The sequence below is a fragment of the Varroa jacobsoni genome, unplaced genomic scaffold (genome assembly GCF_002532875.2).
Source record: "Varroa jacobsoni isolate VJ856 unplaced genomic scaffold, vjacob_1.0 scaffold_863, whole genome shotgun sequence".
Classification (NCBI taxonomy): Eukaryota; Metazoa; Arthropoda; class Arachnida; order Mesostigmata; family Varroidae; genus Varroa; species Varroa jacobsoni.
This window is the reverse complement of record NW_019213765.1, coordinates 24,007-47,616: the sequence shown is the minus strand read 5'-3', so window position 1 is coordinate 47,616 and position 23,610 is coordinate 24,007. Positions and strand designations below refer to the sequence as shown.

General features: G+C 44.0%; 1 protein-coding gene across 1 annotated transcript in view; it reads left to right on the top strand.

Moving 5' to 3' along the window:
• The window catches only part of LOC111264479 (protein sax-3), an 80,989-nt gene that overhangs the window by 39,631 nt on the left and 17,748 nt on the right, over nt 1-23,610 (top strand). Inside the window, exons 2-5 of the mRNA XM_022840423.2 lie at nt 12,932-13,067; nt 13,410-13,558; nt 15,130-15,260; nt 18,644-18,806. Coding sequence (XP_022696158.1) covers nt 12,932-13,067; nt 13,410-13,558; nt 15,130-15,260; nt 18,644-18,806 — 579 coding nt within the window. The remainder of the gene's footprint in view (nt 1-12,931; nt 13,068-13,409; nt 13,559-15,129; nt 15,261-18,643; nt 18,807-23,610) is intronic.

Below are 23,610 nucleotides of genomic sequence, written 5' to 3'. Positions count from 1 at the left end.
CCGATGTCTGTTCACAGCGCAGAAGTAACGCGGCCGTTGGTGTACTACCTTGTCGCTACGGGCTAGGCGGCCAGAGCCGACATGGAAGCAAACAGACAGGCCGAACTGACAGAACAGAAATCGTGGCCGCACGTCGGACAAGAGACACAAACACGCTCTTAGTTCAGTGACAGCAGACGACAAGCAAGCTACACATGCGCCAGCGTCGGCAACAAATACAATAATAACAACAGACAGAAAAGACAAAAGAAGCTCACAGAGTAGATACTAGCCGCAACATGCTTTGCTTCATTGTCCAGAAGCCAAAGTTTCCTAATCGATAAAGGCTTCAGGGACGAATCCCAGGCCGGCTGAGTGAGCGCTGGTGAGCGCACTCGTGGACGATATCCGTTGTTCGCTACCGCCAACTTTTATATCTTGAAAAGACAGACCATGCGCAGAATCTTTTCTATACTGGCGGAACGAAGTTCCCTTCATTATAAGTTCTAGACCCCTTTTGTCCTTCTCCTGTTTGGGCATTGCTCCGTAGCGATGGTCACAGGCATATAAGTAAGTCGTGTCTCAATCTGGCAGCGGACGGACCTACACCTAGGTTTAAATTCAATCGATCTAAGCGGTTCGTCGGTAGGCCGCACGGGCTATGGGTTTGAATTCTCCGGGTGGCGATTGTAGTCGAAGGAGACAATGACAATAGTAGTAATGGTGTTCGTGGTGATCATCAAATATGCAGCTAGCGAAAAGCTAAGCGTCAACGACAAGCGAAATACAGCAAGGAGCGAGGTTGTCGAAGCGTGGAGCGATGCCAGGCGTTTGCGTGTGTCATCAGGACCAGCCCAAGCGAATACACGTTCACCGCAACCGCATAGTCCTCGGCTTCAATGCGCAGATAATGCGGGCTGGGTCACAGTGGTACTACTAACTAAAACGTCAAAAGGAGGCAAATTCGCATGGTACTATTTCTACTGCAAATGCTACTGGTGCTCTAAATAAAGGTTGCTATTAGTGCGAAAGGTAGCGGAGGTTGCTGCAGCGGCTGTTCGTACGTAGACCAAACGGTTGAATGGTTAGACATGGCGTCTCGTCGACTGGTATTCTAACTGCTAGACATGCGGCAGAGGTCGCTTGGCGACTGACTTACACATACGGACATTGAGAGACACGCAGGTTCGATGCTGATAATGTTTGGTCATTCTCTATTAGATGAAAGCGGTCTTACCGCCCATGCGGGCGCTACATACGCGTTCCATGCGCAGGAACAAAGAGGGTTTGAGTTTACTCTATATACGTATGTATTATACTACTGCAGGACTAAGTGACACTCGACTGGTTTCGTCCTGGAACACCCAACAGGAGATTCGGGTACAGCGGACAGTGCCTGTGAATTGGCGAAGGCAGAACAGAGGGAAGGTGAAACGGGGGATGTCGGCATCAAGATAATGACTTTATGACGAGTTCATGATCTGTCAGTTTTACACATGGTTTCAAGACAGACTATATCAGAACCGGTCATGATAGATATAAACGATTACTGGTGGTCAGGCGTGCTGCTTCTACTGTTATATTTCGAGACTATAACCAAACGTAGTGTCAGAATAGGCAATTTTCTCCGAATAAAGAGGCATAAAAGTAGGTATGATAAGTGCGCGTACATTGTTATAATAGTCGTTTTGTACATATTCAACAATGCGTCTGGACTATTTCATGTACATTTCATCTACGTCTCATTGACGCGACACGCTTTGAAGGGTTGTTACCTCTTACAAAATGTCATCGCATAGAACGTCGCTGTGGGGCCGAACTGAGCATTGGCACTTCATGAAAACCAAATTTAGTTCTCTTCATTCGTCGCGAGTAGTCGCGGTTTTTTTTATCTGTCTTTTTTGTGGTCTTCTCGATTTAGTCTACCATTGGGTCCACTCACGTATCCACGATTATCATTGCTCGTACTTTTTACCGAAGAACCCTTTCGCATACTGCCACACATTACTATCAGTAATGAAGTGCGCTCTGCAGTTTTGTCATAAACCAGTGAACTGCGTTAGAAGCGCGATGTAGCCATTTTGAACGACAGCAAACGCGGCGTCAGCTTCTATTATTCAACATATATATACATATATGTATGTACGTTCACGAGAAGGCACGTGCTGTACTCACTCGTTGTCGGCCGCTTTTTAGCGATATCGCGTTATTGCTGTCGTCATAACGATGGCAACACGAAAACAAATCACAGCTATGGAACGATGAGAAGACGGCGTTAGCGCGACGAAGCTACAGTCCTATGCGCGTGTAAGCCAGTACGTGCTGAAGCCCCAAAGATTCATCAATTTTGCAGCCGCGTCCGTCGCAATTTTTTAACGCGCGAAAAATTTCTTAGTTTCTGTGCTCATTTAAGCTGTTTTTCTTTACTTGTTTAGGCGGTGAAGACATTGCTGACGTTGTCGCTGACGGCAGCGCCGCAGAAGATTACGATGCTGGCCATGTTGACGACGGGTTTAAGTAGCTGTTAATTCGTTCGCGTTGGTGCCCCGTGCCCAGGTTGGAGCGGTCCATCACAGAGACAGTCAGCGGCAGCGAGGCATTTGCGCATCATGAAACCAAATGAGAGGGCCGCTCAGAAGCGAAGCCCAGTTAAAGGCAGAAACAAACTACCTACCGCCACTAGAACGTGAGCCTGCGACCAGACGATATATGCATAGAAGTTAAAGACGGCGAAGGCGAGGGAGCGGAGCGGTTTATTGCAGACCAGGCAACGTCTTAAGCAGAGAGATAGCCGGGGGGCTTTACCTATTCATCTACTGCAGTCAGTACGATAGAAAAAAGGACGTGTGATACGATAAAGGCGGAGAATGGGGCGACCTCAGTTATGGGCGACTCTATGCGTCGTACAGATGGTGGCTTAGTAGGCTTCTGAGGTCGTTTCAACTCGATGCCATGCAACTGAATTTTTTTAACGTTGCCGCTGGAGCATGGACCTTCGTCTAGCACATGTCCTGCGTACGTCTTTGAAGTAGAATGTAAATAATTAGAAAGAAAGATAACGACGGCAGCGAATGTAGGACAAGTTACCTATGTTGTTAAAAGTTTGAATTTTGATTCGAACGGGCGTACCGACTCCGTGGCGAAATCAATTTACGACGAAGGATAGCGAGCATATGGATTACACTGAAAAGGAGATAGTGACGAGTCGTCCCTTAAAAACAAAGAATTATACATCCGTTGACTGACTGTGTCCTTGGAAAAACATATGGTTTTTTTTTTTAAAACAAAATGATTTGTTCATCTGGTGTCGGTACCCAAATCACAGCTAGAGCTGTTCTTGTTCGAATGCCCGATTTGTTAAGGAGCGACTTAGCTTCCGTTTTTGTTTATTATCTCTCTACTGTGCCATATGCATAATCCGCAGCAAACAATGTTTTGATGTCGAAGAAGTTTTTGCCCCAAATCACACTCTTAGTGCATAGGCACGAACGAAGATGGAGACATCTGTCAGCCAACGACAGAAAAAAAGTGCACATCAGAACATTTTTCACCACCTTTTCTGTGCTCTCAGTTGGAATAGTTTCTGTGGACTAGTATGTTCATACCGCGATAGACGACCGCCGGATATTTTTATAGTGGACTACGAATCAACAAAAAGTTTCTTATGATGCTTCTTTCGAAGCGTGGGCCTCTACCCCTATTTCATGAGGTTCCCTGAACTACTCTTTCCTACATTCGGGAGGACAACGTGTCTATTGCAAGATAACACAGAAGAGCTCTGAAAATTTACCACCGACAGTCACTGTCCATTTTATAGAATGTTTGTGAAGACATGGCGGTCCAGTTACGGGTGGCAGCAGAACCGGCTAAAGCAATCCGAGCAGCTGCACTACTCAATATTTGTAGTAGCAGCAGCAATGGGAAGTCATTGGGCCTGCGTTGATTCCTTCTCTCTGTCCGGCTTCTGGTGATGCTGAACAAACCAGTTTTTATCGCTGGTCCTGCGTCAATGTGACTATTTTCGTTGCAGGTAGGAGTCGTTGGGCTGGACCCAGTTATGTTCTCAGCGGTCACTTTTCGCCCCATCCGTCTGCTGGATTCATGCGTCTGAGTCTGTGTAATGTTGGCTTGTTCTAGTTGTAGTAGTAGTGATGGTGATTGTGGTAACGTTAGTTCACAATGTGCGCGAACAGGGAACAGGCCAATGCCACACCATTGCTTTTTCTGTGACGTTCTTGGTTGTGCCTGCTGCTGCTGCTGCTGCTGCTACTCTTGTGTGGTCTTTTGTTGCTTTGCGAATGGATGAGCGTTGATGGTTATGGTGACGATGGCCGGCTGAAGCAAAGGAACGAGCCCGCTTCTTTGGTCACCGGCGTTTTTTGTTATCTTCTATATAACGAAAAACTACACGATAACACGAAGAACTTTTGATCGACCCACGAGTCAATATTGATGGATTCATTTAATTTATTAGACATAATGTGGATTTGTTCGCAGAATTGTTCGCTGATCAGATGAAATCGGAGCGAAATAATTCTCCTATTTCGGTTTGCTGATTATCTAATGATAATAAATATCGTTATTGGCTTCATGCGTGAGGTGCAGCGATAATGCAGTAACAACACAAATTCAAAAACAGCCTCAGAATCTGCATGATCGCGTATGTCCTACTATCCAACCAAGTGTCAAATGTAGCGTTCGATGGACCGATGGAAAAATATAGTTCTTACTTTTCTAGCAGCGGATAGAACGTCCACTACGAAGAAATGATATCTACTGGCCAAGGCACCGCTTGTCGTCTCTCCTTTTTTCTCTTGAAGTTCCGATCGGAACTTTAAGAGAACTACTATGCATTGTTTAATAAGTAACTGAAATTATATTATGGGTATGGACTGTGTAGTCGGACATTACTGATGTCGTCGCAGCTGTCGAAGTTACCCATCTAGCCGTGAATCGTGTGGCTGTTGGTGCTCTATCGTCAGTAAGCCCGTCCCCTTGCCGTATTCATAGAACCACAGCTACAGCGCACCATCGCCGCCACTAGGGCCAACAGCGAGGTTGTTCACAGTCGGAACTGTTAATGGAGGGGAACGGGGAGGGGGTCGCCGTCATAGGGATGACCATTGTGAAGAAAAATGAATCTATTTTGCTTCATAACACACCACAGACACAAAAGCCCCCTATATGTATAACACATGACAGCGCCATCACGGGACGTCAATGCATGAGCGCATGCACAGTGAAGTGGATCGACGGCCAGTCACTCAATGCGTACATCTCTTCTCAAGCCGGCGCGCGTCCAACCAACGCTGATTATTTGTCGCAAACGACGCAAAACTACTACTATACGATTATATATCTACTAGTTGTATGGCTACCGCTATCCGGTTATCTCTAGCAGTTTTTCTACTACAGTTACTGTTACTGCTGCGTTTCACGATGATGGCACGTTGCTACATTTGTTGTTTGCTGCTCTACCCCCCAAAGCCTACGGATTGAACGAATGCTCCCTTACCATCAAGCTATGGTGGGACGAGAATCCGCTCTTCCTATTGCACCGAGAGCTGTCATCGTCATTAGCCTACCATCGCCGACGCCGCTGCCTGATGCCTATAGCACTTACATCCGTCTATCTTTCTGTTTGCCCTCCCCTCTCGCCCCCTGTTATCCGTCTATCTGTCATTGTTTTTTATGAACCAGTTCGTCAAACGCAGTTTCTGTGCCCTGGTCAAGCCATCGTCTCTGTCTTGTCTGTCATTATTATGTTCCGTTGTGGCGCTGTGCACCGAACGCCGTTAACTATACTAATGCCAGTGACTGACGCCGATGGCAGAGCTGGGTGGCGGCGATGACACGTCGCTGATGAGGGAGGTATTGTTGTTAGTGCATAAAGCGAAGGCAGAGAGAAACAGCTATAGCTGCTGCTTCAGCTGTGACAGTTTTTGTTATTATCTTTACCAAAGAAACAGTAAAAACAGCACCAATGCCCAGAGTGCCAGTAGTAATGACTGTGGTATGGCCCATCTGCTTTATCCTGTTCGGACTACTGAACTAAATGCGAATGGAAAGGCCGCTTGTGTCATAACTGACGCGGGTTTACGGTGAAACCAAAAACTGGCCAGTACTACTTAGGATTATAGCGAGTACTTTCATGCTGTTTTCGATTCCTAGGACAACCAGAGTAACGAAAAAGGCGAGCGTGAGGCAGGATGTGTAGAAAATCATATTGGATCCTCGGAGTTCAGATTCTTTTTCCTCTTGCATTTACAGAACGCTTTTTCTCGCTTGCCTGTATGGCTACGGCCTTAGCAGTGTAGGGTTAATTTAGTTTCTTCGGTGCCGTCAAGCAGATTTTAGATGTAATTAAAATAACAGTAATTTATTGTATGGCATTATGATCTGGAAACGACTAGGGCTTATACAAGGATATATACTTATACTTATTACTTATACTAGCTTGTACCATTTTTCATTATGTCCATTATTGGTAAAAATCAGCGTGCTACTATGTTTTGCATACGCTAGATGCACGCATCTATCAGTCGTCCTGAGTAAGGACCTTTTGCCCCCCATTCATAGCATATTGTTCCACTGCTTACAGACTCAATGGTGATATCGACAAATGGGGCAAAGCGGAAGAATCACCTAGCGAGCAGTCATGCGCGCCAATAAGGCTTCCGTTACTTTGCCTAGAATTTTTCAGTGGCAATGACTAATGTCCCTTGTTAGCAGTTATTCAACGATTCACATAAACTTTTTGCAACTTCAGTATTCCTCTGACCATCAGAGAGTAATGGGTATTTGGTGACTTCACAGTAACGTTAACGTTATTACGTTATTGCACGTATGATCTATGTATGTGCGGATCGTGCAATAGCAACAGGAAAGGTACGGCGTCGTTGCCAGACTGCCAACGAAGCGGAAAAGGCCTAACGTGTTATTGTTACCGTTCTTGTCAGCTTTCACTGCTGCTCGATGCCTCATTATGGCCATTCGAAACAATCTTATCAGAATCAAGATCGTTGAAATCGTCAGGCCATTCCGACAGTTCTAGAAGGCTCGTATTTGTCAAGGTGGAACCGGGCGACGTGCGTTGGCTACAGCATAGGCGATGACAGATACGTAAACCAAGATTATGGTGATGTTTACTTCGGCCGGTGTAGGCTCCATTAGTGTTAATGTTGCTGCTGCTGCTGCTGCTGCTGGCTGACTTCAAAGGTAACTTGAAATCGAGCATTGGCTTTTGGCGATAGCAAACACGTATTGCTCTATAGAACTGGCAGGCTCACAACCTTTTTTACGACTTTTTGTACATACAGAAGTGTCTTCATCCAAGTCCAACTACCCATTGCCCGAGTGAACGCAATGGCGTGCAATGGATAGGTACACAGTCATACATACGTGCATTAGACCTAATATACGGTACATATGCAGATACAAGTACTTTATTTGTGTGCGTGCATAGCCGTGTATACGTAGTTCTATAGGTACATGTGCATGCATACCCTGCCAACAGTTCAAACCAAGGCGTATGTTAATATGGCGTCTTCGATGCTGGTCGACTTTGTTCTGCTGAGCCAGTCAGGGGTCCAATTCTGTTATTTCGCGTACTTTCAATTTTCAACTCATTTTCATAAGAACTCGTTCGTTTTTCCTGAACCTAAACTGTAGCATAGTTGGAGATACGATTTCATTCTAATAATCAACAGTCTGTATTGTGATTGTTACTAGTAAGCCGGCTGTATATCGTTTGAGGCACAACGTTAGCTATCCCAGTACGAAAATGAGATTTTCTATCAGCAGCAGCAGCAACAGCAGATCTGTCGTGTGCCACAACCGTCGTTGCCTATGGCTACTTGCTAGTCAGTCTAGCTGAGCACCCTTTGATGGTCGCCATTTTACTATGTCGGTATACTGTCCTGCCGTGTGCGATGGGAAAATCGTCCTGTGTGGATCTAGTGGCTAATGAATGAAGCTCGGTGAGCTCTCTTGCGGAACCTCTGTATCCGCTTGACGCATAGGGTTCCAGGACGGACTCGCTATGCCCAATGGCTCGTACACACCCGAACCGTTTGCGGGATACTGCTATCCTCATTGTAGCAAGCTCAGTGCTAGAACTTCTACCGATACCCCCCCATTGACTGACACGGCTGATCGATATGTAGCAGTTCGAGCGACAGGGGGGCGACGGCACACTTAAACGACACAGAAACGAAGTAGAGCTCGTTGCGTGAACAACGCATTCTCTACTATTTCTGTCCCAAAACGAATGTAGCGTCGGTGTTTCACTTACACATTTTGACTCTAAATAGTTTCTGTCACTATTGAAATAAAGATTCATTACGGTCGTTGTGCTCTGGGCTTGTGCGAACGATAGCGATGCCGGGAATATTCTTCGACATATCAGGACGTGGGCAGAGTCTTGTTTCTACAGCATTTTGATTGCAGCTAGCCGTCCGTATTGTATGGCAAATTAAGCACCGTCCGTCAAGGTACGAAAAGCAACGGGGTTATCGCTGCGACTTTTCTCATCTCGAACGAGCTGGAAGAATGAGCGAATCCCGTTCAGCGGCCGTTCATATTAGCATACCTGTCGCAATCGTTAGCATAATGTACAGCTTTTGTCGTTGTCATTATTTTCATCTCTAGCACGAGCAGAGCCTTGAACGTGTACAGCCTGAATACGAGTCAGATTTGAACTAATCCGCCTAGCACGAAACGGAACACCAGCTGACGTCTTGGGTCTCCCCATAGTTCTTTGCTATTGGCTAATTCAAGGATCGCATCGTAGACTGTGCTTCATTCAGCAGGGGTCCGCTTCGCGTAAACCGTTCGGCCACTAGCTGGTACGGCCGCGAAACTCGATTGTCGATAGTGAATGGAACAGATAACGTCATCTAAACCGCAGCGTGACTGCTATCAACCAGTACACGGAACCATTGTACTCTAGACAGAAAGGCGAAAAGAAGGTAGTACGACGGAGCGCTGAAGGAGACCAGATATCGATGAACATTCGAATTGGTCAGGTTGACGCGGTCTGGCCGAATAGGCAGCCCCGTCTAACGGGCTACTTTGAATTTTGAAATGATTTAGCCATCTGTATTGAAATACTACTAGTATGTGGAACGGCTTCTTTCGGATCTGTTGCAGTGAGCACCGGCAGCCGCGTCAATGCTGCCCAAAAATGACAACTAGACTTCAATATGCCCTTCGAACAGGATTTCCGTAAAGATTCTAATAGTAATAACAGTTTGGTAACGATAGAGCATCTACATGTTAAGACGGCTTGCTATTATGTCGAATATTCAGAGATAGGTGGCATAACGTAACAAAAAAAAACTGTTCAGACGGATGTCGCTACCTGAAAGCCTACCACAGCTTGTTCCTATCGCCGATTTTAGGTAGCGAGCTGCGTACTTTATTCACGTCGTTCCGCTTTACGCTAATCGAATATTCACACGGGTAGTTGACGTGTATTTTTTCTGTTATTGTTGCTATCGTCGCCGAACAATTACGGCTTAAGCGCAAGGAAAAAACAACATACACGACCAATTGGTTCGAGGCTTCTCTGGCAAAAAAGGTAAGACAGCGCCCTTTCCTATAGCGGGCTTTAAAGGACAGGAATAATGTGTACCTGTCTGTTCTGTTTGTTTTCGACTTTGTCGTTGTAATTTCACAGGCCTCAATGAAGCGGACCAAGCAGTACGGAACTGGTCGTTTCGCAAGCCGTGTCCCACTGTGATTTTGGGCTTCGGATAACCGCTGCTGCGGTTTTTTTTGCTACTATCGTGCAGGACGTCCCCTTTTTTGTTGCCATGAAGCGGCGAATGAATGATGAAAATATTGTTCCAAGGCTCGAAATTACTGTAGTACTTCCTCTTAGCCATAAACTAATGCGCAACGTTCCCGGATACTATTTTAAATCGTAAAAACCCGCGCGTGGCACGTTGCAATACTGAAAGTCATCAAGATTCCTTGTTCTCGGTTTGATAGCATGGTAAGTTGCTAGACCTTCGATGCTGGTTGCAATGGACGAAAAAAGTGTCCCTAAAGGCAATCTTCACCTAGCAGCTAAATGCCTGGAAAGTTACGCGGCCAAGCTTTACCGTGGGGTGGGCGCAGGCCAAACGGTGGACGAATAATTGAACATGGTAAAATGCATAATCGAGGCATGGGTATTGCACGCATCGCAGAACGTCACACGGTCACAGTTATTATTGTTTATAGTTCCTCGTGAACGTCGTCAGTTTTCTGATCCTCAACGGAGCGCACACTTTATACGTGCCCACTCGCAAGCGGTCATCATTAATTCTCTCACTAGTTAGGTAGACATTTCAGGTAATCTATGCATGTTTACTGTACTATCACGTATTCGAGAAGTCGACGTAGTTCAATATGATTACTAAATATATTACTTTTCATATACTGTTTCATCATTCAAAACGAAAGAAACGGAGAGGAACTAATGCTAACTGACTTTAACAACAGAGAACGAGCTTTCGTAACGAAACCACGAGGTCCTGGTAAAGTCATGTCGCCGCCAGGGCTTCTCAATTAATCCTGTGATGGTGATAACAGTAATAATAAAAGAACAGGTATGACTAAATGAAGAAATTCTTATTATTATAAACTAGCTGTTTTCGACCCATGATAATTTCGGTTGCTAACCTTGCACCATTTAGTTCTCGTTACGTCACGGTGTCGTTCTTGGTCCACTGTTATTTATTTAGAGGTTGCAAAAGTGATCCTAAGACTAGGTTGCATTGTCTGCTGAAAATCAACAGGAACATAAAGCTCATCATGACGTCCTTTCCTGGATCAGTCTGGATTGCGAATCGGCGACACTGGACATCTAGCACGCGCACTACTCTTTTCCCATTTACGCTCATTTCGGGCCGCTGCTGTTATCAGCGTCACAGGATACACTGAGAAGCCCTGGCGGCGACATGACTCTACCAGGAACTCGTGATTTTGTTACAAAAGCTCGTTCTCTGTTGTTAGAGTCAGTTAGCATTAGTCCCTCTCCATTTCTTTCGTTTTGGATGATGAAATACAGGACGAGCAGACGATGCGTCGGTACCAGCAATAACAACAGCAGGACAGCAAGTAAGCAATCAACCGTCTAGGGAGATCATCCAACGAAAATGGAAGAACTCCCAGCAAAAATGGGGCCCTGTATTTGGTTGGGTCGACAATCGGTGACTGGCGATCAGCCGAACGTAACCGACCTGATGGCCAAGACCGAAGCAGATAGAAATACAATAATATGGCGAACAAAATTCTTGTAATAGCGCGTCGCAGTGACGCCTGTGCCACAGTTAAGTCTGCTACTTATTCCGCTAGCGGGAAAATCGTAGCTCCGAGCAATCGCCTACGTCTTGCCTACACAACGTGCAATCGGTGTTATCACAGTGTAACATGTTTACTTTCAGACATCAGGTCGTGCCGTGATTCGCGCATCACAGCAGATACTGCACTAGAGCCTTCTCCTTCCCTGGCAGGCTTAAAACAAAGTATAACGGAAAGAGCGAACTTTTTAGCCGGGGTAACTAAAGCTGTAGGGGTTTATGTAAGACGGGGAGGCGCGGGCGGGAAGGATGGGGGGTTAAAACCGAAAAATCTTTTGTTCATGTTCACGTGGCCCCGATTGTCAAAGCATAGTGGCGTTGCGTGTCATGTTTTAAACTCAACCCGTCAACCGTCATCTGTCCGGCAAGAGTGGTCGGTTAAGGCGAGACAGGCCCGAAGTACTTTTAGGTCTTCTCTCGATTATTCGGTTGGGTTAAAGTGTTGTTTCTCTTCCCATAGGCGTCTCTACAGCTGGCACCCCGCTTGTATGTCCTAGAGTGTGTGTTCGCGCTGCTGGCGCCGGAATGGTTCCGCCTTAATGTGCGTTACCGACGGTGACGAAGTTACTGCTGGCCTGCGTTTACTGCTGTTATTTCGTTGTCGTCTTGTCGGTTTTCTATTACTCTTTCTAGGGGTCTCGCTGTCTGCGTATGTATGTCCATTATATTCTTTCTCAAACGTTCAGTCTTCCATCTTTCCTTCACTGCTTAGAGCGCTTAGCGTAAGCAGCCGGTACAGCTAATTCGCCTGGAAGAACACATTGATTTCTCTTCCAGAAAATCTTCAGGTTCTATTACCCCTGGCGGTGGCCAGCCAGCCAGCCAGCCTGCCTAGGTGTCTGTATGCTAGATGATACAGTTAGCGGTAGCATTCTGACACGAGGCGTTATGCGGACATTTGAAAAAAATAGGAAACAACACTTTTTCTTTTGCTTCATGCTACTTGGTGCGGTGGGGCGTGTTGCGGAAGATGGTGTAAATAGATGTGATAGAACCTGAACTATTATTATGGTTTGTCTAATAGTGAGAATAATGCAAAGTAAAGGTAACTGCTGTATATAAACAATAAAACGTCGTATGAAGGTAGAAAATGTGTTACGTTCTTCGATTTAGGTTCTCAAGCTCATCTAAAAAATCGATCAAGTCATCTTCAAGAGAGTGAATGAAGTGTGTAGTGAATGATATTATTTAAAAAAAAGTATCGGAAATAGATAGGCCACGCTAGATGTCTGAATGGAAGTTTTCTTCACAAGCGAATATATACCAAGTGGTTGTGGTTAAGTTAAACTTTTTTGATATCGATTTCGAAGCTGGACGATGTCAGATAGAAATTCAATATTGAGTCCATATATTTGGCGTCTATTTACTTAATCACTATTATTTGTAGGAAGGTGAGCAATTTAACTAAGTGTCGCGTATATAGATACCGTAAGTAAGTGTTTGTTGTTAATGTTTCGGTGAAAAACGGCCCTCTTGTGAACTTGATAGACCTATATAAATTGTGTATATCGACTACGAATTTAAAAAACTAAAAGGGATTTATTAATATCTAGAATTATCAAGTTGAAAGGAATGTATTTAGATTGTTTTTTTTATGTTTGTAGATGACCGGCCAAAGATTACGCGGCAGCCACAAGATATCGTTGTATTGAGAGATGATCCGGCCCAAATGACCTGCGGAACGGAAGGCGCTAAAAAAGTTCAATGGTTCCACAAAGGCCGACCCATTAAAGGAGACAGGTACGATGACGCTTCACCAGATAATCACATACAAAAATATTTATTAATTATTTCTTCTTTTTACCAATTATTTCAATTTTGTTTAAATTGATAGTGTACCGCTACTATTACAGTCATTTACCATAAATTCTATGATAATTAAATTGCTCGCTAGTACAATTTTTAGGAAACAGCACTTTGTGGGATCCGATAGGGGCTTTTGATAAAATCCATTTTTCTTTCCAAATAACCGAAACCCTTAAAAATTCACTATGATTATTACATTTTTTATTGTGATGAACCATTTTTTCGCTGGCAAGATCGTTTTATTTGTTATCGATTTTTGTGCGATCTTTGTTACAGAGCAACGACATCATTTTCCGGATCTTCTCAAAGCGGAGTCCTTTTTTTCTTATCAGTGGCTACGCAAGACACGGGCGTCTACTGGTGTGAAGCTGTCAGCAAAACAGGCCAAACTACGAGAAGTCAAAATGTCACCCTCAGCATAGCATGTGGGTACACGTGGCGCAGTTGAAATTACAAGCAGAAAGCCAGTCTTTTTGCTAATTAAATTATACGTGAATTATCTGCGGAAATTGTGGAGAGTCCCATTGAATTATTGCACTATTTCCAATTCTTTTCAATAGCAAAAGATCGCGTTATTCTCACATGATTCTAGTCACGCTGTAGACAATATCTGTCATAAACTCTTTTCTACATATTCATACAAATCGAATTCTATCTATGATATATTAACAGGGTTAGCAAATGATTCAACTAGTCTATGCCAGTCCGGCCATTTTTCAATATAATTTTTACTTTTTGCTAAATGCAGCTCAAACAAGGTTGTTCGTATGCTCGTCGGTGTCTCTTGCCAATTTTTTTTCGCTTAAATATACGGGGACAGCCGGCACCAACTTGCGCTTTTCTCATCTCGTTCTATTACTCTGGGTGGTTCTTAGTTACACACTAGCGGTAACGGCGACCCCAGTGATCTTCGTCCAGATCTTGTCGCGTCTTTTCTATGGATTCGCTTACTGCCTTCAAACCATAGAGTGATATAGTTCATCTGTTGTTGTTCCTTTAACAAAAAAAAAAAAAAAATAGTCGTTTTTCGGTGCATTATACCGTGCTCAACATTATCCGTCTGTTATGTTAAGCTGCGCCGTTCTTTGGATTTAGTCCTTTTCGATTTTCTTTAGTAGAAGCGTGTAGCGTTTCTTTTCTCGTTAGGTTTTTCATGGTGTCAGTGACGCTAGTGGAATCGAACAACAGTTGGGACGGCTCGATACGCGTAATTACGGGCACGTCCGTGTCCAATTAAGTTGATTGACTTTGTAACACACATATATATATATATGCTCATAGATGGGCCGTTTCGTTTCGGCGAAGCATACGAATTTCGTTTAGGATCGCCAAGAACAATCGTTGAAACGCTACCATTTTAATGTTTTCCACATTTTTTTACTCACATGAACCTCATCATCTAAGATAATAATTACAAAATCATAGAAGTAAGCTGGCTGGCTTGTTTACCTTCCTTGCGCGGAAAGCGCCGACGTTACTTCCAAAGTAACCGCCTCGCGTATCAAATGTTAATTGCATTTGTTAAATTACGTTTTCCTAAGTAATTTTTATGATTACTTTTTTTTTTTACTAGAATAGTTCACGAAAGAGCACCGCGTATATTTCTAATAACTGACTATAACTAGTTAGAAAATGTTGTATACTGATTATATGCAGCTATAAAAAGTAATACCATTTATGCCTGTTAGCACTGGAACGTTACGTAATCGATAATAAAATTTCTTTAATTGCTCCTGCTCATCGCTCTCGAGAAACTTACTCTAATACATCTAACACTACATTTACTACAGAAGAAACAAAAAAAAAAAAAGTAAGATCGATAAACTTTTTTTTAACACTCGCTGTTTTACGAATTTGTCAATCTGAGGTAACTTGTTTGGCTTTGCTTCGAACCTGAATACGGTCGATTGCGAACTTAACTACAATAACTAGAGCATGCTTATATATGTTTACACATAGCATTAAAATTATTAAGGAAAATTTTTATTTGTTACAGATCTGCGCGAAGAGTTTCTAGCGGCTCCCTCTGATATCGAAGTAGCCTTGGGAGAGACTGCCGTGTTGCAGTGCGAGCCTCCAGAGGGCGTACCAACGCCTACCGTTGCGTGGTTCAAAGAAGGCCAACCGGTAAGAGATGCACAACGTATTGCAAAGAGTCCACATCACCAACATCGATATCCTTCGTAGACTCTATTAGAGTCTGCCACAGCAACAACGTTCCCCTTGCGTTCGTTGAGGACAGTCTGTGAAAGTGCTTCGCGGCTTTTATCTTCTGCTTCTTGACAAATCTACTCCAATTGCCATGGCCACTGTCTGAGTTCTTTAGCTCACGTTCAGTTTTAAGGGGAGGGAACCTTGCCAGGAATCTCACCGACAAGCAACGCCCAGTAGTTTAGACGCTGTTTATTCACAACATCGCTATGCACGTTTAGTTGGATTCTGACAAAGACAAAGGTTGCCCCTACCTCGAGGATACTTACGCCTATTGTAGTCACTGCTATTTTTGCAGTGGCATTATTACGCGGTCGAGGTGTGCTGGCACGCGGAGCAAAATAAGGGCCGCTCCGATTTAAAGGATTCAATATTATGGAAAACTAACAGTGTTTTAGGGCCATACTGTCGTTTCGCGTGCAACTACTGGTACCTGTTGGTACTGCCGCGTTCTTAAATGCATCTGCTGCGACCACTGCTCCCTTTGGAACCCAGCTTTGTTTGCCAGGTGACTCGTACCGTCCTCATCAGAATGACATCATCTGCGAAAATATCTTCATATTCGTTTAGAGGAACTCGTCTACTAAAATCGCCTGGCCAAGCAAACGCGTTTCGACAATGCCGACGGCCATTTTATTTGGGTTATTGCCCACAAACAGCTGTTCCTTCCAAAAGGCCCTCGTCTTTGAAGCGGCCAGCAGTAGCGGTTAAACGACCGCGGCTGTCGTCCGGCACAAGGACGAACCAGCAGCTTAGGGTGGCGCTTGGTAAGCACCTGCTCAGCCTCTGTCTGGCCTTCGTTGAGCTGTCCGTTTATTGTAGGAACGCAGTAGCGTCGAACCGAAATCGAGGTTACCGCATCTGGAAGGAATGTAATAGGAGATAAGGCGAAATATGCTCTTTCATGCATAGGACCGTTCGCGTCTGTGTGAACGGACTCTCAAATAAATCTTGATCTTTTAGAGGAAGAGTATGACTGCATAAAAGGAAACATGGAGAAGACGGCATAGTAGCAGAAGTTTTAAAATTAATCATGATACATGTTTCACGGCCACTGTTACTGTGATCGAAATGTCAATGCACCTAGGGGGATTATCCTTGCTCGACTCTGTACGCCGCCACTATTTAAACATTTAATGACATAAAACAGTCGCAGTGCGTACCGTCGTTTTCTAAAAGTATGTTTAACATACGCTTCCGCAACTCGGATAATTCAGCTTCTGGCGATAACTTCATTGTCATATGAACTATGCATTGCGGTTATAGCATAGCTATCAGCCCGTGTGGAACTAATCGGAATCGACGCAGAGCTGTGAACTTTTCAACCGAGAATGACAAAAACGGAATCCTATGTGGCAGAAGAATCCGCCGATGAAATACTGCGCGGAGAAGGTCGGTAGATGGTGTCCCACAGGGATCTACGTGTCACCACTTCCCGCTGAGCTTATTGCGCTGCGACTGGATCACAGTGTACGTAGCATAGAGGAATTGGGGGTAGATAGGGACACACTGAGAAGGATGGAAATAGTCGAGTAGTTTTTTCTTTATGACTATATGGGATGTTTCCTTATAATTTAAACGTCATAGTTGATATCGTTCGTTTGCTTTCATGCTGAACATTTCTACTCCAGCATTTCTCATCAAAGAATGGTTATACAACCCCTTTTAGAGGAAAGTGGGCTAAGTATAACTCCAGAGCCATACAGCCCCGTATAGAAATTTGACTGTTGCTTATACTATATGTATATTGTTTATCAGAGCACCGACATAGTATTAAAGATAATCGTCGTGAACACAAATAGGCTGCGAATGCACAGAGAGAGAGAGAGAGAGAGAGTCAAATAGATTAAATATCGCAATTATTTATACAATCTTCGATACTAGCCGCTGCTAGGCAAACGAGACAAAGCCGGCAATGAGACCGGGTAGCCACAGATTCCATATCGATCAAGTTTTAATAGGGAAATAGTCACTTACCGTTGAATCTATATTAATCTATTACAGCATAGCATGGTGAGAACTTTGTCCTTTTGTTTGAGTTTGCTGACGGAGATGCGGCCTCCTGCTGTGAAGATAGTACGTTTCGGGCACCGCAGCGGCCGCCACTTTGACTGTCGTTACCAAAAGTGGAAGCATCGTGATCAGGTTGATATTTATGCCTGTCACTTTCGACCGTTACCGCTGCTGTGGTCGATGCCGTTATTTGGATTAGTGTGCATAGTCATTCGTGTGAATCGTACGTAGCCTAATGGTTTACAATGGCTCGATCAAGACTGTAGTTATGATATTGAAATGAACGTGATCGGCGGTGGGGCTGGTATGAGTGCGGAAATCACAGAATCTATCAAAATGGAACGGTCCATGCGTACGCAATAGGATGTCTGGCTAAAGTAGTGGCGACACAGGAGGGTTGACGAATCGAAAAGATGGGAATCGCGTGTACAGAGTGAATATCTCAGCGTCTATAGCAGTTTGCGTATACGATATTATAGTCGATGTTTCTTGATGGGAGATAATTTTGTGTTATTACAGCACGGACAGGGTGTCTGCAAGTGATTTATTAGAAGGGATAAAAACAAACAAATAATATATTACACATATTCGTTAACGACGCTATGGAGATAAGATAATTCAATTTAATTCATTTGATACCGCTCGCCTTATTCCTAACTGAAATATGATCGAACGTACAGACATTAGATGGTGATCATGATGGTACCGCGTACTTATTTTTACTTGTACTTGCGATGATTTCAACATATCCGAATTAGCATATCATCGCGAAGTCAGTGAAGAGCAACGCGCCTTGGTTGACCTTTGCACGAATACAGGTACTTCTAGCTCTGAATGGATAACTCTAATTTTTTATATCGCCGAACGTTGTTATTCCATCTGGCGGAAAACTGGTTTGCAGCGAACGTGTGTTGGCTTCCCGTTGTAGCGGTTGTGTCAAAATAGGTTCACAAAGCTCCAAGTCAACTGGTTTTCCCTCTGTGCTAGCGACACACAACTCTTGATGGTCGATGTGACGTTCATCAAATGCAAAAGGTAACTGAGGTGGATGACTACGTAGCCGTTGCGAAATTTGCCGATTTCGGCTGTCCAATTCATCACGAATAGTTTTGGACGCGGGCATTCAGCATGAAGTGACATTTTCCAGTACCCGCAAAGGCGAAAAAGCGGCCCTTGTTTAAATTTGTAAACAATATCCCTTGCACCTTGCCAAGGACTTGATGCGTCGACTGAAATTGAGATGCACTTTTAACTCTAACTTTTACCGATTCACTTTGTCCTTCCAGGTAAATGTTGGTTCAAAGGTGAATCGTCTCAGGCTACAAGAAGGTTCTAGCAGCAATTTAGTTATTCAAGATGTCCGATCTACAGACCAAGGAAATTATATCTGCAAGGCTGATAATATGGTCGGCAGCAGGGAGACACCTGCTGCTAAGCTTATCGTTAAAAGTAAGTGTCATCTGTGGCTTGATATTCATATTCTTAGTTGAATTTTTCCAACTAAGGGTTTCGCCGATCATGAACAGAGCAGAGCAGATGTCTAAAGTCTAGTCTGTGACATATATTATACTAAGATCTTCTTTTGTCATAATTAATTCAATGATTCTTATAAGGTTGGACGATGATTTCATACTGTTCTCTAGCCCAGAAGTTCTGCCATGTGCCCGATATCGAATTAGCTCACCACATTATAATTAACCCCAGAAGAAACTGCTGCGCCACCTTGACAAACAAGGTGCACAGTAAACCTCCGGGACGATCCTTCTCGGGATAGTTGAAAATCAAATGGTCTTCATCCTTTGAACAGGATCATAAAAAGTGACCGCCATTTGACTGGGCATATATATATGACATGCATCCCATAGACCCTTGGATATCCCGGAATATCATCAATATTCTCAAACTCGACATACTTAACATGCAGACATCGGCCGAAAGCCGCTCTAACGGCCCTCAAGTACATGGATCAGTGGATTTTTCTCACTATGCGCGGTAATCATGTTCTATCGAAACGAGTAAAACAAATGGATGCATTCGACAGGCGCTTCTAGCAAAAGAAGCTTCTGGAGTTCTATACCCGAAACAAGCATTGCGCAGACCAGCAACCCGTTTGATGGCAGTACTGGTATTAAGCTTCTATAATACCACAAGAACAACACTTTGCTGCAAGGATGGCGGCGGTGGCGGCTCCATTCGTTTCATCCGGATTGAAAATACGCTATAATCTGACGCTGACGACGATTTAGCGGCAGAACGCTGGCATCAGCCCTGGTACGGGTTCTGCATAGAGTAGATGATGGCTATTTCGTGTTTGTATGTGTTTGTAATACAGTCGTAACACGACCAAAATGGAAAAATAGAGAAAACGAGTGGGAGAAGGGCCTTAAACAGTGTCTTATATGTCCGCTTAGAGCCTGGGATCTGTCCGGATTTTCGGTGTTGCTTGTTTAATTTCATCGTGTCGTCGTATTCCTCCAGCCATATTGGGCTCCCGGACGCCGCCTAAGGTGTTGCTGTTTTTAGCTGTATTCTGGCTGTGTTCTGTGTTTATATGAAAACGCGCCTCCTGCCTTTATCCTCTGAGGGTCTACTTAGTGGAAGGAGCATGTTGAAACATTTATTGGCTGTCGGACGCTGGCTTAGGCCGACTCGCTGGGGTCGTGATACTAGTCGATAGCTTGACATAGTAATCGACATACACACAGCTAAAGCAAAGTATCTTAGTGAAAGACAGAACGAACTTCTCATAGGTATAACGTCCATACGACTGCTGAATCCAAAAAGCGTCTCGATTTCGACAACATGTACTCGCTACCTTGATAAACTCAACAATGCGCATCCTACATCACATTATTAGTGCAACATTACGTCATGCCGTACGTTGAAATTGGATAATTTGTACATATAATATATAGTAATTCCACAGTACCGATGAGGTGCTCGGAACAATTATATAATATTTATTAGTAAGACATATCGGTAGCCTTGTATTCTTTCTGTAAGTGAGAAAAACGCTAAAACTTGCCTCTCGTTGATGAATTTTTAAGCTTAAATGTACCTGTTGTCAAATGCACCAGTATACATTATGTAATAACGCCTACATAATTAAATCATTACAATAAGACATCCTGTGCGCTCGTTTCTGTTTAGCGTCCTCGAAAATTTAATCGCGATTACCTGAAAGCTGGAAAGAAGACGTCTTCGTTCCGTTCTCTTTCGATATTACGTGCTTTATCTTCTTTCTCAAACGATGTTAGAATGACATTTACCTGTTAGCGTCGCCGTACAACCCATGCAGTACGTTAGAGTTGGGTTTTGCGGACTTTATCTCGACCTGACGCCCTCTGTCATATCCGCCCGTTGCGCTCCGGCCAGTCACTGCCTACGTATGTAGGACGAGAGAATCTGACGCTTTAAACTCGACAGCAGCGGCAGCAACAGTGGCTGTTTGACGATAGTTTCTCTGAAGTCCAATAAGCGGCCGTCAGGTGTCGAAGTGAAACGGGATATCAGAAGCAGTCGTTCGGATGAGTCGAAATCCGGCAATCGTTTCTGTGAAACACCCTTGCTTATTGCCGTACCAGCTACCACGGCAAAAGCACTGGAAACAAAAGTAATAACAGCAACTACAGAGTCGCAGGAAATGCGTTAATACATCAGCCATCGTCAAACTTTAGACACCGCCAATTGCAAGAGAGATTTGGTTTTTGAGACTTTACCTCTGTAATAATACTGCTTCCGGTCCTTCGACTATTGTTATCTTATGCAAGCAATGGTGAAACAATGAATAGCTGGCGTCGTTCACAGGCGTCCTTTTTTCGTTCCACTAAAGCATAAAAAGGAAAACATTGCCGGTCGAAAGAAGAGACAGGCGGCGGCGGCGGCGGCGGCGACGGCCCACTTCGTGTACAAGTACCAGCTAAATTCAAACTTCCCAGCCTCGCGTTGAAGACTCACAGCTTTGGTTGAAGTAGAAATACCGGCCAGGTAACCCGTCTTCTCGACGAAAAAACTGCGCACTGTCTTTGTAATGATATCCGAAGTTAGCGTCGGGCGGAATCGTGAACAAATGAACTCGTACTGTTCCGCTTTCGAAAAGCAAACGAAGGTAGGAAATGGCTTAACTTGTGCGCGCTGTATCCGATTCGTTCTCTTCCGGTGATGCCAGTGAGGATGATCTGTACTTTTGGTCTTTTAGCTGACATTGTATAGTCATGTATGAATACTCAATCGCAGGCAGTGCGCTTCTGAGTAACGACAGTCATACGCTGTAGTGGAGACGATCGTCGTTTGTCAGTCGACATAAGAAAATTGTTTAACACCTAGTTGGATGACGGCTTTATTGATGCCGTACGATACGAATAATCGTCCAGGGATCAAACGACGTCTCAGTTCGGACCTACCACAAATAGAACGATCATAGGGCAAATGAAGGGAACTAGGTGAGCTTTGTTCGAGGCTGGATTGCTTAACTAGGAGGATATACTAGTAGATGTATCGTTGGTAAATATAGCATATTTACTTTAGTATTCTGTGGTAACTGCTGTGTGGAGTGTGGGGTAGGAGTGACTAATGTCTTTTATGTCGATAGGTTTCGAGCTAGATTCAGTGCCCTGAATCGTTCGATCTGCCAATGAATTCGTACATTGATGAACCTCACTAGTAAGCCAGTAATAGGAGTTCGCGCGCACCCCACGGCGAAAAAGATTTGGAGTTTTCAGCTTAACAAATTGCTCGAAACTTAATAGATTGGTTTCCTCAGCACGAATCAAGAACTCTAGCATCGCTCGGACACGTTCTAGTAGAGTAACACGAATAGGATATATCTCTGTACAGTTGGTACAATAGAAGAGCCATAAAAAGCAGTTGTTAGGGTTGTTGTATTATTGTTCCTATCTGCGCGCTTTGTATGTATATTGACTACAAGAACTAGACTGGAACACCGAAAAGAGGATCAAGCAGCGAATTCAAATGGAAGAAAGCTTCCGTCGAGATCGCTCTTTGATTTTGCTATAGAAAATTAACGGCAGAAATGGCAAATTTCGTCACGGAGCTGAGAAGAATTGCTTCTGTGTGCGTCCATGTCAATTTTGCGTTATTTTCCGCAGCGAAGATTTAGCGTATCGAATAAGCATGACCTCGAGTTGTCGATAATTACATCTCTTCTATAAAGATACGGCCCGTTCCACGTTAGCGGTCTCTAATGCTAGAAATTCTTGTTGAGTCCTTAGTACGTATTTCACAGAAGTTATTATAGGAATCGTAGGATTTTAGCTAGCATATAGCGATTGGCTTGCACCTGTCTCATCCCAGTCTTTGGTGGGATTCGCTTGAGGGTTCAGCGCTCGACCTCTTGCTAAGTTACTAGACACCAACTATCAGCCCCTTGAGATGAATGAACAAGATTTTCAATGAAAGTTCTGTAACAATTTTCGCACCATACGGACGCGGCATTACTGGTCATTGCTTCGATTTAATTGATTATAGTCGCTGTTTTACGGCTCTAACGTACACTAACATTCGATTAAGTCTCTAATTCTTGTTAGAGGTTTATATTAGATTTTATGTAACTATTACAAGACACGCTAACACACCTCAATGAGCGTTTGTGGACAGTTACCGTCGTTGTTGTGTAACTCGGTGCAAGAAATCGGCCATCACGAGATTAGTACAAATTATTGTCTAAATATCGCACAAAATCGTCTATGAAGAAGCTGCGGCACCTGTCCGTGTTGGCATGACTTGAAGTTAAGTTGAAATCGTTCATTGACTACTAAATTTTTTGTACCCGCTGCTGCGTGATTTGTTCCGACAGCACATACAAAGAGAGAATGTTCTGTCTATTTCTACCCTTCTCCATGCCTATTGTTCCCTCACCGAATCGATACGATAGGAAACAGCGGATGCCCATAGAGAAAACGGTAGCTTTTAAGTCGATTGAGTCTTGTTAGAGCCAGCCTTTTTTTAGATTACCGATCTTGTGCCTGCTAGATTCAGTGAAGTATAGGAGACACAGTGGTTGTCATGGCTAGATACTGTATTCCCCGGTTTCGTCTGCGGTTGATCTCCTTTGCTGTTGTTAGAACTTTCTTTATTGGAAACACTTCTTTCTGGCCGAGTCACCGAATGCCAGGGTGTTATATATTTTTGCTTCTATTTTAGTGCTGTTCCTTTATTCGTCGTTTCATCTTTTTCTTTTGCAAATACGATCTCACGCAGACGGATTTTTCACTTCATTCGCGTCCATGCTTCC